Source organism: Strix aluco, chromosome Z (assembly GCF_031877795.1).
Source record: "Strix aluco isolate bStrAlu1 chromosome Z, bStrAlu1.hap1, whole genome shotgun sequence".
Taxonomy (NCBI): domain Eukaryota; kingdom Metazoa; phylum Chordata; class Aves; order Strigiformes; family Strigidae; genus Strix; species Strix aluco.
The window spans coordinates 84,147,683-84,169,742 of NC_133971.1; the positions used below are offsets into that span (position 1 = coordinate 84,147,683).

Consider the following 22,060-nt stretch of genomic DNA (forward strand, 5'->3'; position numbering starts at 1 on the left):
AGATTTTTTCTACCTAATCCATTGTTACACTTACTGTCAGATCAGAAAAACTCCACTGGAAAATATGATCAGCCATTTTCTTAACAGTAGTGACTTACCAGGTGCTTTCCTTCTGTTTGATGTTTGAAAGTGTATTTTTATCTGCTGCGTCCACATTAACATGACACTTGTTTTTCTACCATGGTGGAAAACTTCTATCCCGCTGGGCTACAGTCAAGCCACCACTCGCAAACACAGACCAAGTATGATTAAGTTTTCAAATTTCCAGATTACAATAGTTGCAAGAAACAAACAGCAGTTTCCATAAGAATTTAAGAAGTTTTAGTGCTGCTGAATTTCTATTAAAAATAACACTACATCAACTGAAGTCTTCATTTATTTTCAAGTGTTCAAATTGTTATTACACATATGCCATTTAACTATTTTTTATTTGAACATTAAGGTAATTACAGTTGGAGGGCTCATATTTCCAGTGGGCTCTCTGCAGTAGATACCACCAGAGCAAAACATGAAACATTCCACACGGTTAACAATATGACATTTGAGTTACCGGAATTACAGTCATCAATTTTTTTGTTAACATATCACAGAAGTACGTAACTGAGGCATTTCCTTTAACAGAAATATCAAATGGTACTGCAGTTGTTTCATTTCAATATGAACATCTCTACATAAGAGCAACATCGTACATGACAGTTTGATTTATCACACATAAGGTACTTTGGCAGTTCTAACTGTGATGTGGTTTTCCTCCCAAGCTCCATAGTAGGTTTAATTTATAAAACATATTGCTAATATGCCCTGCATAAACCTCAAGAATCAAACGCATCTTTCTTTTGCCACTTCAATGGGAAAGAGAGCAGTGTTTTTATCTCATATTACACAGCCTTTTCAAACATGCACGATTTTCTTCCATGGACACTTCTACATGTACCCTAACTACCATTTTGTCTTCAAGAAAATAATCTTTACTAAAAAAATCTGAATTTTCTTCTCAAATTAGAAAGACTACAGCTGTAGACAATTACAAGACAAATCACTACCAACTATTTATTTAAAAATAACATTGAATGTGTCAAGTTTTTATCAAGTAACAAGCAGAGTCATCTGAGGTACAATGAATTCCCTCACAATTCAATTCATCCCATTTTGAGTTCATTTGGGAAACTGACTGGTTTATTTAGTTACCTTTTTCGTAGGACAATCATGCAGATGTTAAGGTTGTCTCAGGTAAAATACATGATATTTTATCATTATTAGAAACAGAAACATAACTGGAAGATATAAAACTATTTTTAAACAGACAAGTTAAGTAAAATCAAACTGCCCCAAGTTTTATCAAGTAAGGTGGGATAAACAGTTCCAGTTATTATCACCACATATTCAGCAAGGGGGTTATCTATAATAGGCAGTAATAGATCTTGGTTAATAAATACTAATTTCTTTGAACACCTCTACCATCAGTTTCCACATGAGAAACTAATTACTGTATTAAAACTTTCACTTACTCCCAAGGGAATGTATTTAATTCTCCACCTTTCTGTACACAATTATATTGTACTCTGATACACAACTGCCATCCAATGACCTACTAGCACAGTAATCTGAGAACAATGTTCCCTCTAATATAATCATGCACTTTAAAGTAGCCACATGAAAGCTTTCAGGTAAAATGGGTGAAATCTAGTTGCAAAATTTCGTATTTAAAGGAAAAAAATCATATATATACACCACAAATAAAAAACGCCTACAACCTGTCAATAGTGATCTGAAGCAATTTATTCCATTCACTCATCTGTGAAATTTTACCAAATATTTCATATTTATTCTGTTTGGTCCAAATATCCCTACATGCCCTTAGGAGTCATGCAAAAAAAATGTTGTGCTCAAAAAGGCATCTGCTACCACAAATATCTCTTCACCCTTTTATTCACCCTCAAGCAGTTTGTATAAACTCAAGATTTCCTAAGCTATATAAAAACAGATCTTAACTTTATCTGTATTATGTCAACAAAGGGTAAGTTAAAAACCAGGTGGAGGTATCTGACATAATATTTAAATTAAATCATATGTATTTAACTTGATGAAGTCACCCTTTCATATGTATTTGTATCGAATTATAAACTCTGCAGCACAGAAACAGTGTATGGCACTTCCATGCATGTCTGCAATATAAACAATTAAGATATTCCAAAATTAAACAAATAGTCAAATTTGTCTATCCATAGAAAATTTTAAAACTACTTTAACATCAAATGGGATAATTACAGCTGAACCAATAAAGTTGTACATTCACTACAAAGTCTTGAAACATCAATTTTCATGAAGTTGTTTCATCTTCTTCCTTTAACTGAATTATGGCAGAAAATGAACTCTTCTCCAATTCTGCTAACATACATTTCTTCACTGTAGTCATTATGTGTCAGCTAACTTTGATCTTTCACCTTTAACTTCCATACTGGCATGCCCCTTATCTCTCCAAGTTCTACTCAAACATCATAGGCTCCCTTCTTCATTCCATCGTTTGTGACACTTACCAAGAAGCCCTTCAACTAGGGCAGCATCTAGTCTACTAGAGCTTCCACTGGACAGAAGCTTTTAACAGAATAGTACAATGTTCGACAAGCGAAGTTCGCTAGAGTCATGATCCACTATGTATCAGCGCTCCACCGTAAGCGCTAAGTATCTCTGTACAAAAGATAAAACAGCTGTACACATGTAAGCCACACAAAGCAAGCCAAGTTAAGTGGTCTGGGCAGGCAGTGTGGACAGGACAGAAGCATGATAGCCAGATACTTTGGCTGAAGCAATTTTAACCCTGTGACTGTTTAACCTGTGTTACAGCCTAGTTTAAGCATCATTGTTTACACAATACTCTCAAACGAACAAAAGCCCTACAAAGACAGGTTAACTGTTCTTTTCTATAGAATAACTAGTTAGTATGTGTTCAAGAATTAATTTAATGCAAAGCTTGGAAAGGGTACCTAACTAATAACCACATTTGGAGCTTTTAAATACTATCTTACTCTGAGGTATATGTCTATTACTGTACAAGTTTATGCATCACATTCTAGAAGTCTAGGGTCAAAGAAAAAAGGCTAATTGTATTTTCTAAGTCAAGCAAGCTATAGAAAAATGGGAAGAAATCGCATGTGGCTTGTGTTCAAGTGTTATATTTAGCATAACACTTCATGCAAGTAATGCAAAAAAGTCTATATAACCAGGACTGTTTACATCTGAATAAACAGGGTAAATTAGCAAATACAGTATTTAAAATTATCTACAAAAATGTGTTTTACCAAGTATTCACTGTATCAAGTCTTAAAGCAGAAAGCTATCAGGGCAATACCAAAGAGTATGAAATAAAACAAAAAATTAAACTGAGACATTTTAAGAAATCTCCTCTGAAAACAAATTTATATTAACTGTTATCTGAACTGAAACAAAGACTAAAGCTATTAGGTGGCCTTATTAAACACCTTCAATCAAAAGGCCATAAACAAATACGCTTTACATATTATTTGATTTGTTTATTATACACCACGAGGTGAAAGCAACACATCTCCTTTTAGTAAAGTATGCACAAATAGCCTCACTCAGAATACACTTTTAATGCACATAAAAAAAGTATTCATCTTACAAATTGTTTTGCAATCCAAATATACAATAGCTTGGAAAACAATATTTTAGAAAACAAAAGCCAATGTAAAAAGACCTCTTGAAACAAGTAAAGTGATAGAAGTTCCTGTATGGCTCTGTCTTTACAGTTTTCTTACTGCATCGTCAATATCAGAAATTTGTTCCTTCAGCTGGTTCCACTGTTCTGGATTTAAAGAAATACCTGAAATGCATTAAAAATAAACACTTAAGACAAAAAGAAAATTGTGGTGCAGGACCTTGCATAGTTACTATGAAGGCTGGTTTCATTATGTCATAACTATTAATGCTTGAGCTACTTCAACAATCATCTCAGTTACAAACTGAAACTACTCATTCAGAACACTTTGGTTTAACTTTAGACTTCAGCTCATCTCTGGACAAATTGAAATTACAAAGAAAATGAGCACAATCTAACAAATTCATTCAAAAGTATTAAGCTAAACACAGGAGGGAAATACAGCTCTGGCCTTGATAGAAGGCAGAACAAAACCCCTGGGAGCAAAGTAGGAAATCATTTGAATTCCTATTGGCTCCTAAAAGCCATACCTCTGTGGCCTGAACTTCTACACACTTTTAAAGTACCATATTTCTGAGGGTTTCTTCCTCCTGTTTCTTAAAGAACTCCCTAGCACTCACAAACCAACACTGAAGTTATGTTTTTCCTTCCAAGTTTACTCTAGTTTCTAGTGACTTTCAATCAATAATGATTTAGTGCCCCATAACCCACCTCCTCAGCTCTAAATTTGTACTTCCTCAAGCTTGAGTCCAGGCACATTTTGCTTTGTGGTCCTCATTCTTTCCCTGTAATCTCTACACCAGCTCTGTGCAAGTACAGACTCACAGGCCTACCTATCACACACTCTCCAGCCAGGTTCTTTTACTATTTACCCCCAACTCTCACCCCTCAGTGATCAGGCTTCCTTCATTGCTTTCTCCCTGTAGGTGGAGCAGGACCTGAAAACAGGTGAAACTTTGAATTCCACTTTTGGGGCTCATTGCCTTCTTCTTCTACCATCACTGAGCACCCACCATAACTCTGAGTAGCAAACCAGTCTGCATGGAGCTACTCTAGGCTGTTTTCCACCAGTCTTTAGAGGGCAGGTTTCTTTTGAAAAAAGTTAGGTCAGGTGCGCTAACCATTTAGGGGATCAAACATTATCAAGATGTCCCTGAACCACATACCAGATGAACTGCACGCAGTTCAGACCTGCTCTGACACAACTTAAACTGTTGGATTTTTTTTATTATACAATTTCAACTGCTTATACTGTTGTCATGAGCTGCTTATCTAGCTAACCTAAGTGCATCAACATAACATCAGACTCATATACGCTATCAGATCATTAATTTTATCTTAATAAAATTCAGATCCTTTTGCCACATGGACAAATATTTCTATCTACATCATGTAATTTTTGTCACTTGGTCTACCCATAAAATCTCAAACTGCATACACTTTTGACTTCCACGTCAAAATACAGCAGGTTAGAGGCCTTAGACATTAGAGGAATCTTTTTTATGAAGTAGCAACAACAAATCCAAAACAAGAAATTTTCCTGTACAGTACCAATACACCTGTTCATACAAACCTATTCTCAACAGTTATTTAAGAAATGCTGAAAATGCTTCTCAAGCTTTCCATATGTCTATTCACTGAATTGCTCCTGGACAGACCAGAGGAATGTAACAAACCTTATGCTGATTGTACATTAAATGCCTTCAATCTCCAGGGCAGAATGTTTCATGCCTACCTCCTTCCTTGGCACAATATGATAACTAATTAAAAGCAGGCTTTTCTAAGAGAAGCAACATGATGTTAAGGAAAGCACTACTACTGCAACCATCCCTGCATCCTCATCTTACAGGTGGCAAAATTCTGAAACTGGTTCAGTGAAGGCATGCCATACAAAACAGGTATGGCAGCAGCAATTAAAGGTACAATGGCTTATGCTGTGCTGCAGGTTAGAAACACAGTACCAAAACATGAACACTCAAGCTATTTCCACCTCAACTAGAATCTTGACATGGTTTTCCCCAAATTAGTCACATTAGATGTCTTTATTATTTTAATCTAAAATTTGATAGAAATTGAAGGACATAATTGTTCTAAAGACATAAACATCTTATCACAAGTGAGTAAATGTAATAGAAGAAAGAAACTGCATTAAGTTAATCAATGGGGGGGAAAAAAAAAGTATGGCTATGCTTATAACTCCCATACCAAATTTACTTGTATTTGGTGCCTTGTCTTGCATAAATCATGGAGGATCCATTTAGGAAAACAGACTCCGGCCAATGAACCCACTTTGCTTTTGTTTATAATCTACAGATAAAACCAACCATTTATTAAAACACAAAAAATTATTATTAAAAATTTATTAAAATATAAAAAGTAAAAATATTACTCTAAAAACGTCATGTAGCAACAAAGTATAAAAATCTGATACACAAAATTCTCCAGCAAACTACAGACAATGTTTTAATACAAAATAACATGAAACAGAACAATACCTTTTCTGCCAGGCTTCATTTCACCTTCTTGATCCATCCAATATTCTCTAATATCAATTAAGACTTTTCCTTTAAAGTCACGAACACTGACATACCTCATTTTGCCGATCTGTCAAAACACATATAAGGGTATTTTACATATTACAGCAATCATTTTTCCCAGCAGTATCAGACTCAGACATGTGACACTGCACACTGCAGCTTATTTTAGACACCAGAGAAACAGCCAGATCAAAAGCTTAATCCAGAATAGTCACTAGGCTAATAAGTAATGGCAGTATGAACACATGAACAACTTAAAACAAGTTGACCATTCAATGCTCAACGCAAAAGTAGTTCTCCTAGAATAAAAATACCCATATTCTTAACACACTTACTTCTTACAAAATTTACTGTTTTCTGAAATAAAGTTTTGCCTCTATTATAACCATCTTTGTTTGCAGCAGTTATAAACAAACAGGGAAAGAGGGAGCTCTACTCCCAAATCTAAATTTTAGTCCATTCCAGATGTACAGAAAGCAAATGAGATATTCAGATAAGATAACCACAATTTCTAGATGGGTGTTTGGTTTTTTTCTTTTTTTAAACACAGTAAATACAGATGGCAATGAAAGTTAGCCAACTCTCCCATGCCTGCTCCCAAGTCCTCAGCACATCACTAGAACTGTGGTTAAAAGACTATCGCATTGTACCAGATGTTCCAAAAAAACATTCAAAACCTTTAAGTTTACCAGCATCTAGCGTAGTATAAAATGACTTCCGCATTCCGTAATTCCTGCACCACAGTGGCTTAACTGAATTATAAGGGTGAGTTATAAGGGGCAGGGGAAGCAATCACACTAACAGCTATGTATTACACTACATATTTAGGCTCATTAAAGACCTTTCCAAGTTTGATACAAAAATGTTTGTTCACATAAATTCAAAGTATAATGTGGACTTGAGAATCAGAAATTATATAATAAAACCAAATACAGTTCATGTAAGAAAATCTTAGAATTCTGTACACACCTTCTGGATACACTATATGGAGAAAGAACACATCCTAAAGCAAGCAATTTTAAATCAGAATATTCGTTCCCGATAAAACATTTAGTTCACACATCTTGCCTTTTGATACAACTTAACGAAGGTCCAAACACATCTTACTAGCATTAAGTCTGACCAGAAAGGTTGAACAACTCTCCATAAACTAAAATCATCCACAGAAAAACGTTTGAGTCATAAGCTGTTATCTCACAAAACAGATACAAAAAAGGAACTTTTATGTTCACTTAAAGTCATTTTTCTTCTTCTACAGATCATGTTAAATTAACCCTAAAATTGATTTTTAAAGCAATCAGGATATCTTTACATACCACAAGCCTGAAGCAGTTTTCCTACTTCAAAGCTTCCTTTAAAATAAGTAGAACATTACAGTTTATAAGATAGTTATTTTTTGATTGATTTATTAAATACTTTCACCGTACTACAAATTTAGCATTCAAAAATAAGGTATGTCGTCATGGTAGCTTAGTTCTTTCAGACCAAACTTGGGACCATGCCCAGGTCCACCAGCACTGCTGGCAAAGTATATCCTAAATAGCCTAACACAAACAACATTTCTTGGTTTTACCCTCTAACACTTCAGTGACTTTTAAGGCCACCTCTGGGAACAGCTTCAAGTAGTATACCCTGCAACACTTTTTTTTCCAGGGCTATCAAAGAATATTAGTGCATTGTCAGGTAATTCAAGATTTGCTTTAGGATTTTAAGGATAAGACTATATGTCTTAACTTGACTACAGTAAGGCAAGGGGCAATAATGCAAAGTTCACATTTAGTCAGTAAGTCTAGCTTAAATGGAAGCAGCTCCATAGGAAAATGTCAAAATTAAATTAGGTTTTACATCACTATCTAGATTTCAGCTGAATGTTCACATTTAATTTTGAATGTTCAGTTGAACTCTACGCAAAAGCTGCCACTGCTAAAAGCTTTAAATAGGCTGTTCTAAAATACAGCTTTCAATTAACATCTCAGGTTAAAAACCTCAACCAAAATCTAGCTTTAACTATTTAAGTAAACTGATGTTTCCTGATGTTCAGTTACCTGCAATTGTGGCACAGATCCATTTCTGAACCATTCTTTTCACACAGCAACTGATAGTCCTAGAATAATTTCACTGATCTAAGACATCTTTGTATCCCTATAACCACAGTAGTGATCCAAGGGTTGTAATCATTTATAGCAGCACAGTTACTAGAGTTCAACCTTCACAGACAAGTGCATATGCTTCTTACTAAATATTACACCTCCTTATTCTACTCTATTGAATTACATAAATGAGAAGACATTAAAACCATTATTTCCAGGTTTCTGTTTCTTAGAATAAAACACACTGAACTGTGTCTCAGTTCCTTTCACTATGCAACTGACTTCCTGTGTAAGTTTCACCAACCACCTTCTTCACTCTGATTTCCAGTTTGTCTTGATTAAACTGTACACACACTGTGGAAACACAAACAGCAAAAAAACATCCTTCTTTCTTAACTATATGGATAGCATTAGAGTGAACACAATAGAGAGTCCTGTTAACAGTCAGATCTGCAAACCAGCAAATTGATTGTGAAATGCATTGGTGACCCCCTAAGTTTCAGAATTAATATGCTAAACCAATCACCTCCGTGAGGGACTGAGTTAATGCCTCAAACACTGTGGCTGCATAGTGCCATGAGCCACAGGTGGAGGAGAGGGGGCACAGGCACCAGGCAGGCAGCTCACACCTGGCACAGGGAGATTGGTTCCACATAACTGGGCAAAAACAACTCAGTGTTTATCTGAGGAAGGAGCTCCACAACCCGCCCCAGTGGCACCTGCACAGCAGACTGAGTTACATAAACTGAACAGGTGTTCCAGAGCCATGTAAGGCCTCAAGGGGCCTGACTGCACAGACCAAGTAATCAGCACACAAAGTGAGACTAGAGGCTGGGACTGGCACCTGAACCCCACCCTCCCTCACCTCACATGTAAATGAGCCCAGGAAAACCCACCCTTTTCCTCTCCTCACATGTAAATGAGCACAAAAGGATCCACTCCACCCCGCCTCATATGCAAGTGAGCCAACATATTTACAAAACAGAGAGCCATACCTCCGTGTACACCCACCACCATCACCAACAAGACCACAAACTGGACCAGAGACCTCGCTGGAACTCAGGGTGGTGATTCAGATCTCTACCTCTATTTTTCTATCCTTCTCCCTTTCTTATATGTTACAGGACATTCAGTTCTTTGAAATAACAGGGTTTACTATTGACTGGTGAAAACCATTTCTAGAGTTCTAACAGAGTTTAGTTACCTTTACAAAGGTTGAATTGGCTCCTGTTAAGATACAGCTTCTGCTGTTAATAATTCTTCAATCAATCCTTTGGTGTTACATCATCTTAATTTAGCCCAAGGGTATCTCAAGTGGGTTGTCCAGGACAGTCCTCTCTGGCACTAGCTGGCCTACCTATTAAGAGATAGGCCCAGCCATCCCTAGCCCCTCTAATCTTTGAGGACTGGATAGAATGCAAGGCAATCCATCTCTTATAAAATTGATTTATTGCTATGAATGCAACATTAATTGGCATCACAGACAGGATACCCTTGTTTGTGCTGAAACAATCGACTGGACCAGGGTCCTTAGCATGACACCTGAGAAATGCCATACTCTGTGGAGAAATAGTGGAGTAGCCCTCTGAGGGTTATTAAGTTATGTGATCCATAAACTCATAGGTTTTACCATGGCCTCCCTGGGAGGTTTAACCATGGATTGTACTCCTCTCCTGGAGAGATTAGAGGGCGACAGTGTCCAACCTTCTCCCCCTGGAATGGTTTGGGCCCAAAATAACCAGCATAATCCACAGGCAGTAGCTGACAGAATCACCATCTTAGCTAAAGAGCAGAGGCTGAGATGGGGAAAAGGAAAAGCACTGGTCTTGTGCAGTATTGGGGGCTGCTTTAGTCACTGCCCACAAAATAGACACATAAACCAACAGATCTCAAGTCGAACAATGAAATCACTACAAGACATAGTTAAAGTTCTGCAAGAACAACTAAGAAATGAGTAACTAATGAATAACTAATCAGAAGCTGCATACTGCCTTGGCAGAATCACTGGAAAAAGAAAACATACTAAGCAAGCAATTAGATGAAACCCGCTCCGAAGCTGATGTAGAAGCCATGAATGCAGATCCTGACAAGGGAAAAGAATCACAATTGTCATACCCCCTTAAAGACCTAGACCATATAAGAAAAATACTTCCCCTTGGGTGTGGGGGGTGCTGCACGGACAGAGCACCCAAGGCACTGAGCTCTGCTCTGGCACCGTGCTCAAGACAGGGGCCACTCCTGTTTAACATCTTAACTGATGATCTAGATGAGGGGATCGAGTGCACCCTCAGTAAGTTTGCAGATGACACCAAGTTGGGTGGGAGTGTTGATCTGCTCGAGGGTAGGGAGGCTCTGCAGAGAGACCTGGACAGGCTGGAGCGATGGGCTGAGGCCAACTGTAGGAGTTTCAATAAGGCCAAATGGCGGGTGCTGCACTTGGGCCACAACAACCCCCAGCAGCGCTACAGGCTTGGGGAGGAGTGGCTGGAGAGCTGCCAGTCAGAGAGGGACCTGGGGGTGTTGATTGACAGCCGGCTGAACAGGAGCCAGCAGTGTGCCCAGGTGGCCAAGAAGGCCAATGATATCCTGGCTTGTGTCAGAAATAGTGTGGCCAGCAGGGACAGGGAAGTGATCTTACCCCTGACCTCAGCACTGGTGAGGCCACACCTCGATTCCTGTGTTCAGTTTTGGGCCCCTCACTACAAAAAGGACATTGAATTACTCGAGCGTGTCCAGAGAAGGGCAACAAAGCTGGTGCAGGGTCTGGAGCACATGTTGTACGAGGAGTGGCTGAGGGAACTGGGGTTGTTTAGTCTGGAGAAGAGGAGGCTGAGGGGAGACCTCATCGCCCTCTACAACTACCTGAAAGGAGGGTGCAGAGAGCTGGGGATGAGTCTCTTTAACCAAGTAACAAGTGATAGGACAAGAGGGAATGGCCTCAAGTGGCCAGGGAAGGTTTAGACTGGATATTAGGAAGCATTTCTTTACAGAACGGGTAGTTAGGCGTTGGAATGGGCTGCCCAGGGAGGTGGTGGCACCCCAATCCCTGGAGGTGTTCAAGAGGCAGGCTGACATAGCGCTGAGGGATCTGGTGTAGTTGGGAACTGTCAATGTTAGGTTAATGGTTGGACTAGATGATCTTCAAAGTCTTTTCCAACGTAGACAATTCTGTGATACCTGCACCTGAATGCCAATACAGGTCCCTTAACGGCCACTGTGCCAAATATAGCAGAACTGATTGCAACCATTCAGGAACAAGCCCACAGAATTTTGGCCACCACTGACGTAAAAGATACGGTTTTTATGGTTCCCTTGCAGGATATGGTCAGACAGTGTTTTGTTTTCACCTGTGAAGGCGTACAATACACATTTCCCATCTCCCCCAGGGATATTGTCATTCACTGACTATTGCCCACTATGCTTTAGCACAAGAGCTTGCCCAAATTATCCCCAGGGAAGGGAGTTACAAGTATATCTGTATATTGATGACATGTTGATTGGTGACTCCAATGTCTCTGTGGTAGGACAGACTCAAAAGGATATAATTACAACTCCCATCCTCTGAGATAAAACTTTTAGGCATCTGGTGGAGGGGAGGGACAATGTGTATTCCTCCCCAAATTTTAATTACCCATGAACAGGCAAAAGTGCCCAGGAACAAGAACTCTAACATGCTTTAGGCCTATTGGTATACTGGAGAAAACACATTCCAAATTTTTCTATCATAATTCAACCTCTGTATGATCTAACAAAAAGAAAGACCTCTTGGACATGGACCCCCGTCTACAAGGAAGCCTTAAAATTGCTGATTTTTGAAGCCAGGGTATACCAGGCCCTAGGGCCAATACACCCAACCAACCGCCTCCAAACTGATTAGGGCATTGCAACCCATGGGCTTTCAATTTGTATGTGGCAACATGGACCTGAAGGCCCCACTTGCCCCACTGAAATTTACTCCTGAAGTTTCAGAGGTGCCAAAAAGCACTACTCTACCTGAGAAAAGGGTCTTTTTATAATCAATCTAGTCTTACAGAAGGCTGACAAAATTATAAAGTGGCAATCAATTATTCTGCGAGGGCCCTTCAAAGCCCTAAGCTCTGTAACTACCAGCACTCCACCTCCTGCTAGAGGAGCACAAAGGGAGACTGAGAAAATGGTACACAAATAGATCACTATTGTCATACCCACAAAGTAGGGGAAGGAACACCTAAAATCCTTTCCCTACAACAACCAACAGATGCTAAATCAGATGAGAAACACCCTTCATCCCCCATTAAGCCCGATGACCAATTTAAAGAACATATTGTTTACTGATGCATCCTCTGAGAGAAGGAAAAGCGTGGAAATATTGAGCAGTAGCACTGCATATTGATTCATGAAACCAAGTTGTAACTGAGGGGGAAGGAAGCGCACAGGTGGGAGAACTGACAGCAGTATGGAGTGCAATAAAAAGGGGAGTGAAAAACAAGGATCCGCTATACATTTATACAGACTCCTATGCAGTGTTTAAAAGGTGTACAGAATTGCTTCCCTTTTGGGAGCAGAATCAGTGGGAAGTTAACTGGGTGCCAGTATGGCAAAATGATAAATAGGAAGAAATTCTGGACATCGCTAAGCATAAGCCTATTTTAGTGGGGTGGGTTGCAGTCCATCAGAAAGGAAGCAATCAAGCTCACCTTCTTAATAACAAAGTGGATTTCCTGACTCACTTGGCAGTGATGGTGATGACAGAAGGGAGAGGAGAAGTGGGAACCTATACTAGAGTGATCACACGTTAAACATGGCCACTCAGGAATTAAAGATCTCCTTAGAGAAGCGCGGAGTCGAGGGTGGCCCATGAGCTATGTGGTACTGTTATTTCCACATGTGGTTAATGTCACACACATCTTGATCACTATCCCCCACAAGACCCCCCACTTCATGGGAGCAATAACAAGGGTCTACGGGAAACACGGCAAGTAGATTACATAGGTCCTTTCAGAAAATCAGAATGAAAACAATATATTTTAGTTGGGGTAGAAGTCATCTTACATCTCATTCAAGCCAAAGCAGTGGCACAAGCCACTGAATACAATGAAAGTGTTGAAGCAGTGGTTCAGTTATTTATCTAAACATGAATCTATTCAATCCAACAATGGTAGCCATTTCACTGGCAAGGTGGTCCAAGAATGGCCGAAAGATGAGGAAATTCAATGGGTACTTGATACCCCCTACTATCCCCAAGCTATTGGGATAGTTGGAAAAACAAATGGATTATTAAAACCTGTCCTCAAGTTACACAGCACCAGGTGGCCTGCAAGACTTCTGGATGCTATGGCAAAGGTTAGTAACAGGTGGGGTTAAAACATGGGTGTCCTAAACTGCTTTCTATCCTGAACCCCCTTCCTTCTTAGCAGAAGACAAAGATCTGGCAAAACCCCTTCACTATCTGGGACAGCCAGTCCCAGTTGATATGCCAACTATAGGAGAAGTACCCACTGAATCTTTATGCATAGGTAGCTACCAATGCAGACAGAAAAGACCATCATATTGATACTCTTAAGGATTAGAAGGATGGAATTCTTCATACGTTTTGTATATGTATATATTACAGGTTATCAGAAGAAGCAATGTGGGATCTACGTTAACTTGAACTATATTAATCATTGTGTGTCTCTTTTGTTTGATTACATTTGTGATTTTTGTGTGTTATAGGGAAAGATGTTTAGGGCAACCATCCTCATCACCTTCAACCTTGTTAGTAGTATACAAGGGGAGGGATCCCAAAATCTAGCTTGGGAATTGACACAAGGATTTATAAGTGTGTGGAACTACACAGACCAATGGGTATGTCTGACCACCCCTAGGTCAGCTGAGGAGGGGATTGGGATGGGACTGCTTTCCATAAGTCTCACTCATTTCCTACTGCAAATGGAATGGAGAAATTCATCCCCGATTCTACCACCCATGTTAAATATTAATGGTAAAAAGCAATCACATAAGACATGGAATGGATGGTTAAGGCTCACAAGAAAAGATTTAGAATGGACCCCCTCCCTCTAATATCTCCCTAGACAACTTACAGAATAGAACACAGTGCCATGTCTCGTGGCCATCAATGCAAAGGAACATTCCAGGTGGTAGGGCAGACTTACTCACAGGAACTGCTCTTGAACAATGTACAAATTATCCCTGGAATCCTCAAGAAAACCCCATTACAACCAGTTACGAATTTGTGTTTGACTAACTTCAAATGGAACTCTGCGTGGTGCACCCAACTCCCACATGTCTATAACTGGACCCCTTCTAGGGACAGGACACAGTACCAGTACCAGTGGACCTGTCCATGAAACAAATTAAACAAAACCAAACACAACAAATAGATGCACCCCCCAACTTGAGACCAACACCCCCAAATAAGCCCCTATTTAATTGCAAGCAAGTTATAAATTGTACCCATGGTCCTGGGGATCCTGCAGAGACAGGGTACCTCACAGAACTTGGAATTTTCATCTGATATATGTGTATATGCTGGGGGTATCCCTCCATGGAATTTAAAAACTCTGACCCACATTGTAATGGGACAACAAGGAACAAAAATGGTGGTAGCCTAAAAGCATGCAGAATACCTTTCATGTACCCTCCTGAAGAAGGAGCACCAGCAGGTAAGATCACCGATGCCATTAATCAGCACACAAAGTGAGACTAGAGGCTGGGACTGGCACCTGAACCCCACCCTCCCTCACCTCACATGTAAATGAGCCCAGGAAAGCCCACCCTTTTCCTCTCCTCACATGTAAATGAGCACAAAAGGATCCACTCCACCCCATATGCAAGTGAGCCAACATATTTACAAAACAGAGCCATACCTCCATGTACACCCACCACCATCTCCAACAAGACCACAAAATGGACCAGAGACCTCGCTGGAACTCAAGGGTGGTAATCCAGATCGATCTCTACCTCTATTTTTTTATCCTTCTCCCTCTCCCTTTCTTCTGTTACAGAACATTCAGTTCTTTTTCAAAGTAACAGAGTTTACTATCCACTGGTGAAAACCATTTCTAGAGTTCTAACAGAGTTTAGTTACCTTTAAAAGGTTGAAATGGCTCCTCTTAAAATACAGCTTCTGCTGCTAATAAGTTTTTCAATCAATTGTTTGGTGTTACATCATCTTAATTTAACCCAAGCGTTATCTCTAACATCAAATATCGGAGTCAGTTGTCCAGGACAGCCCTCTCCAGCAGTAAATGGCCCACCTATTAAGAGACAGATCCAGACACCCCTAGCCCCTCTAATCTTTGAGGACTGGATAGAACTCAAGGCGATTCATCACCTTGAACACAACAGCCTTTCCAGAGCATCATAAACTTATATATTTATGTGCTTTCAGGAGCCTATAATAAAGACATTACACTGGGAAACCGAAGAACTTATTTCTCCCAAGTCAAAAAGCAAATAAGATCCCAGGGAGGCAGGATCACACACAGATGGACAACTTTTGAAGTAACAATTTCAGTGAAATGCTTGATCATGCGATGTGGTTCCACTCTGGGTAGTCATTAATACTGCATCCTGACATCATTAACAAACCTCACCCAAATCACGCATAGGTAGGTGACAGCATTTGTCAAGCTAACCAAAGCACATGATGCAGAGCTCATGTTGGCTTGAGGAATCCAACCAACACTAAACTTTTCCATGTTAACATGAGTAACACTTGTCCTTAGGGACTGTAGTAATACATCACAAATGGGAGTAAGATAAACTTCTGCAGCCCAGCTGCACACAAATCCTATAACAAATCACAAAGTATACTAGGCTACCTATAAAACTTAAAAAGGCCAAGACATTTAAATAAATACAATTAAATAACGACAATAAATAAATTGGGGTTTTATACTGAATTAATTCCCTGCTACTTATATTTATACTGTTCTTCATAATTAGTTTCAAGAATAGGATTACACCAACATTAGTCTCAAACAAAAATAATAAGATGTAGATCTTTTATGAAAACGCTGAATCTTCTGAATTCAGCAGTCACAATGAGCTCTATATTAAGGAAAGCTGTATACTTTGAGAATACAGCCTGAGGGCGTAGAACAAGAAGCCTCCAAGTTTCACACCATTTGCTGTCACTCCCACACACAATATGGACACCACAGAACTTCTGACTATCCTATGAATGCTTTACAGGCTGATTTCCATCAATTGATGCCACACTTGTAAGTTATACTGCAAAGTCACTTGCACATCAGATCATTTTACTGCCATGGGAAAGCAGAAATGGAGTTTCTAGTATTACTAATAGTCCCAGGACAAACAAAAGCATACCTAAAAAATTAACACGCAACTAGATCTTCTAGCAAGCTCTCGGGGGGGGGGGGGGGGGGGGGCAGAGAGGGGAAGTATCCTCAGACCTACAGTGCTATTCCTACACTGAAACAGTTGAAACTTAGTTAATGCACATAAGCTGATGCAGCATGAAAAAACTCAGAACAATAACCATCTAAAAAAAGTTGTTGATTAACTCAAAGGCAGGCAGAGACTAAGTAACACTGATGGTTTAGGTCAAGGTGATATTCAAGTATATTTTCTGTATTATACTCAACACTGGAAGAATCCTGCTCTTATCAGACTAACAGAAGTCCTCTACTGTCTGTTTTTAGTAATTTTATTATCTTAGGTCAAAAAGGTTGAAAGAAATGAGAGCATGCAAATACTTTTGCTTTTGTTTGAAAGGGTTTGGATTTTTTTGCATCAGGAGAGCACAAAAAATGCTCGGAACTTACTACAAGCATAGCATAAAGTTTACACATAGCTTTTTTTGAGTTCTAGCTGCAGTTCACTGCTTAAGATCTGGAAGACACTATCTCATTCTTCCTATATGGTTCAAAGCATGCCTCATCAGAAATAAAAATATTATTTTCTTCCTTCAATGGGGAAGTCAGGCATTGCCTTCAACTGAAGCTCTCCCTCCCAACTAAGTGAAGAGGAAAGTGAAAACTGATACATTAAAAATAACTGCCCTGTATTACACTATCAGTTAAGCCAGTCTTCTCTCTAGAAAAGCCTTCTTTTTTTGCTATATTACTTTGCACAGCTACAGCCCAAAACTATTTCTTTTGCTTTACTCAGTGTTGGGGCCATCTTATCAGGCACCTCTCCCATACCCTTTCAAACTTAAGAATCAAAGTCTAAGAATTTAAATTCCAGCCAGCTAGAGACATTTAGTAAGTCTTGATTCACACCCCTAAAATGGGAAATTCTGAGCTACCTATTTCTTGCACAGCTTTCAGCTCACACTGCTACTGACTCTGCTAACCCCACAAATTCACTGCAATACCCTTAATTCACAAATGCACCTTGCTACTGAAAAATGTACATTCATCTTATCTCAAAAACAAAGGACAAAGCCAAAAATAACAACCTTTCTGGATGTTCAGTGAGAAAAACCTGCATCATAAAACAAAGCTACCAGCAAAATGTATTCCAAGACACTGTCTCATTTATAACACAGGAGCCAAGTTGCCCTTGACCTGGTTAAATTAGAAATGAAGAGTGCATACTTTGGTTTCCAAGAACCTTTCTTTCCAGAGCCCTAACTAAAAAACATTTTCATGTAGAGAGAGTCCTAATCCAATATGTACAGTATACCCACAGTAAGTGCTGTACATACCAACAAAATGACTATCCAGAGTTATCATGGGCAAAGACATGAGGGTTAGATCAATTGCTACAACTCAGATTCTTTTACTCTGCTGAAGCCTGACAACATTTCTTTTGAGCATCTCATCTGCATGCTAGCATCATAATCCCCTTTGGCCAAGGCTTCAGGAGACCAAGCACTATGCTGTCAAGATACTCAGATCACCTCATAAAATTCATAGTGAATATGATGTAACATGTTACCTTAACCAGGCTCTAAGAGTCATCAATTTTACCTGAAACATATTCTCGTCTCTGTTACTGCTTTGCTTAGAAGAAGCTGCACCTTTTGAACTTTCACCAGTCTTTTGTTTCTTTACAGGCTTTTCTGGAGCTGCTTGCTTTTTCCGCTTTGCCTTGGAGCAAGAATAAAAAAGTAAAGCATGAAATAACTCCTATAAGTTACAGAACAGTTTACGTTAGAGGTCACAAACTACTACTATGCAATGCACATTATCACCTTCCTGCTGTGAAGACAGGAATCCAGTACTGTACATTTAGACTGGAATTTTAAAAAAATAATCTTTAAACAAGCCTAATTCTTCTTGTCAGTGAGGTCTGCCATAACACTCTGGCTTTAAAGAGAACTGAACTAGATCAAAATAGATTTCAAAAATCCTACTCTTTCTGCACAGTAATACTGTCAGTTCAGAAGTTTTATAAAAAAATGTAAAGTCTGATGGAAGTTTCACCTTCCTTTCCACTGAGTGCAACAAAAAATGCAGGACAGCTTACAACTCTTCTAAAAAAAAAGATGATATAATGAAGAAAGGATCTAGGTATCACCTCCATTGGACTAATTTTTTTCTAAATCAGTGCCAAGTCTCTGTCCATAGCATGATAAATTAAACATGTTTTTAAAACATTCAGACAATATCATCTGTAAATCAGATTACCTGCAGATGCTAAAAAGTTACTATTTCTACTAATGGTTATCTAGTAACAATGCCTGCCCACAAGAAAGAGTAATACAAAGACACCAAAAATTAATCTCACCTGATAGAATCATACTGTGGAGAACCTCTTTTAAAGACAAACAGTTCCAACAAATATGGGAGGTTATAACAGAAAAAAACCAACAACCTACTGCCCGTTAAACAGATGGTTAAGACTGCTTTTTCAGGAATACAGTTACCTCAAAAAAAAAATCAACCTACCATTTTCTCTTATATTAAAATCTGACAGAACACCTGATTTGCAAAGTGCAACCAAGTCACATTTGAACTAATTCAGTAAAGCAGACCGAAGTCTGTTCACATACTACATTAAAAGACCTGATGTCTGCGTTACCACCTAGCATTTCTTAAGAAGATAAATGCACTGGTTTTTTCTGGCTTTGTTTGCAATGTCTGGTACATCTATACAAACTTGCAAATTAAAAAACTGTTAAAAATAAATGACAACACTCAATTTATACATTTAAAACAGTCAACATGTTAAAATTAATCAACTCAGAGTCATGCAGGTTGGCTCAGCTTTTAAGTGAGAAACTAGCAGATAGTATTACAGTAAAGGTAAGAATCAGAGAAAAAGAACATGCAAACAAGGTAAGCCAGTGGCACAAGGAGGACAAGGCAAGTGTAAGTTTTTTATTTTGGACAAGTAATCCAGATACTAAAATGGGGGTGGAGAGGGAGTGTGTGTGTCCTCAAAATTAGTCCAAATTCTTGACACCAGGGGCAGCTTATACAGAAACCTATCACTTGCCAAAAAGGAGCAAAGAATTCCAGGAAGCTTGTGGTTAGATACATCATATGGAAAATCCTGAAGAGAGCAAAATGCAGCTTAAGAAAAAAGTTTACTGCAAGGCAAAAAGCTTCCAATGCATCCCAACCCTAATCTTGGGAGTGGGGTTTTTTTGTTGTAGTATGGGGGGAGAGGTGAATTTTGGATTAAGTGATAAATTGTATGGAATGACATGCATGTTGTGATGTAATGCTCACCTAATTCCTTGACCCCAGCCTGAAATACAAGGTTAATACAGTAGTAATAAACTGCATATAATGTTCACCTTTTTGTCAACTTCACTATCTGAATCACTGGCAGATGAGCTTGAAGACACAAGTTCCTTTGATTTCGGCATTCTAGGAAGAGAATAACATGAGAACACTATACAAGAAATACATCCCATTACAGCTGGAAAGGCATCTTCAAACATGTTTGTAAAGGCTCAACTTACTAAAAAACCTCCTAAAGACCTTCCTGCCTTTTCATATAAGCTTTAATACACATTGTAGATGCGATCTCACTTTTCCCTCTTATATCTCTTACCATTTTTGCTGCAACTGCATTAAATGCAGTGGTTTAGTTTTTGAACTGTTTACAAAGGGACAATTTTTCACCAGTTTTATATACCCCAGATATGACAGAAACCATAATGTAAAAAATACAATACTGTCCTCCAGTGGAATTCTTTATATTACATTCAAAAATATAAACTACCAAAGCCCTAGCATTATCTATACTCTCACATGGGTATTTCACCCAGTTGGATTTGCAAGCAACACGCTGCATAATTGTCATACATGAAGCTAAAGTTGCCACCAATAATACAAAAGTCTGAAAAACACCTCAGTTAGAGTGAACCACAGTATTGCAGTTAATATTTCCACTGCAGCTTCAACACATCAGTCACTCGAGTCTATTCATTCAGCAGACAAGTGGATATTCAACTTTCCTTGAATGCTGCTGCCAGGTGTGCTTCTACATCTCTAGTATTTAAACATGTGATTAGATATAGCAGTTGCACATCTTGCCTGCTACTAGAAACTCTTTGCAACAAGTAAGTAGCTCATCTGTTCTTTCAGAATAAAAATAAGCATCCCAGAGAAAAACTATATAAAATTAACTACAGTTAAGAAAGGCCAAGAAAAGATTAAAGAGTGTATCTCAGGAAAAAAAAAAAAAAAAGAATAGCAGTGTTTTTAAGCTGGCAGTGAAAAAAACATCTGTAAAAGAAAAAACAGAGTCTGAATAATGCTAATGGATCGACGTGGTTCTAAAGTAGGGTAAGTTCTTGCCGTGATAACTTGGAGCACGATAGAAGCTGTAGTGCTGAAAATTAAACAGGGCATGGGGAAGCACGCATAAGCCACGCTGCAGGATGGAGGCAGAAGAGCGCTGGAATGGGACAATGTAAAAAAAGCACAGCGACAACATGTAAATCAGGGAGCCGAACAAGGCAAGACTGATACGCAGAAGGCATGGGCATCAGCAGGGGACAACCTCGGGGTCCGCATCAGTATGAGGGAGTGACAATATGGAGGAAGGTGGAAGCGGAAACTGGAGAAAAAAGAAACGGGGGGTGGTGGGTGCCCTCGGGAGAGACTGGCAGGCAGAGCGTGAGGAGACACCGCAGCACCGGTGAGAGCGAGGGCGGAATGAGACGGGCCAAGCGAGGACGAGGGAAAGATAGAGGAGAAGGACAAGCCAAGAGGAGCTAAGAACCAGCCGCCATTTTCCTCCCCTATTTCTCTTTTCCACGGCTCGTGCCGCCCCCCAAGAGAAAGGAACGAGAATTGGGGGGTGGGCAAGGACGCCCAGGTCCTCCCAGAGCAGGGTGACAGCAAGCGGGCTACAGGTCACCGGCGGCGGAGGAGAGAAAAGGCAGCACAAAAAAAAACGGTGGGGGGTCCTCAGCGGGCAGGGTCAGATCCCAGCGTGGGGGGAACAGAGCCGGGCGGTTCCCCGCCGCCATTTTCTCCCTCGCACAAATCCTCTTTGCCCCCCCAACATGGCAGCTTCTCCTCGACAGCAGCTCCTCCTCCCGCCCCAGGCCCGCTCCGCAGCGGGGCATCCCTCCCGCAGGGCACACCGGGCAGTCGAGGAACAGGGGAAGCCTCGCCACACGGCCGCCCAGCGCGCCCCCCGCCCCGCGCCGACCAGGAGACGGCAAAGCCCCCACAGTCGGCGACAGGGTCGAGGGACAGAGAAAATGGCGGCGACCCCGATGGGGCGTAAGGGGGGGACCCCAACACTCACGTCCTACTCCGCACTAGGCTCCTCTACCGCACGAACGAAGCGGAACTGACGCACCGCGGAATCCCCGCCTTTGTCTTGCACCACGT

At 39.9% G+C, this 22,060-nt stretch overlaps 1 protein-coding gene across 2 annotated transcripts; it reads right to left on the bottom strand.

The window, feature by feature from the left end:
- Positions 1-358: 358 nt before the first annotated feature.
- On the bottom strand, positions 359-22,060 carry SUB1 (SUB1 regulator of transcription). Of its 2 annotated transcripts, XR_012621547.1 has the most exons (6): positions 21,975-22,060; positions 20,005-20,077; positions 18,230-18,349; positions 6,172-6,280; positions 5,882-5,983; positions 359-3,841 (listed from the first exon to the last, which is right to left on the bottom strand). XR_012621547.1 is itself a non-coding variant. In XM_074811921.1 (5 exons), the coding sequence occupies exons 2-5, from the start codon at positions 20,074-20,076 to the stop codon at positions 3,762-3,764; spliced, it is 381 nt and encodes a 126-aa protein (XP_074668022.1). In that variant the 5' UTR covers position 20,077; positions 21,975-22,060; the 3' UTR covers positions 359-3,761. The 2 variants fall into 2 exon arrangements, 1 of the variants encoding a protein (XP_074668022.1); XM_074811921.1 differs by lacking the exon at positions 5,882-5,983.

Bases quoted from the DNA above. Each gene is read 5' to 3' on its own strand.
- SUB1 (XM_074811921.1), bottom strand. From the start codon at position 20,076: ATGCCGAAATCAAAGGAACTTGTGTCTTCAAGCTCATCTGCCAGTGAT. The intron at 6,281-18,229 runs GTAAAATTGATG...GTGTTTTGACAG, and splicing joins GAGACGAGAATATGTTTCAG to ATCGGCAAAATGAGGTATGT. The intron at 3,842-6,171 runs GTATTGTTCTGT...AATGCATTTCAG, and splicing joins AATGAAGCCTGGCAGAAAAG to GTATTTCTTTAAATCCAGAA.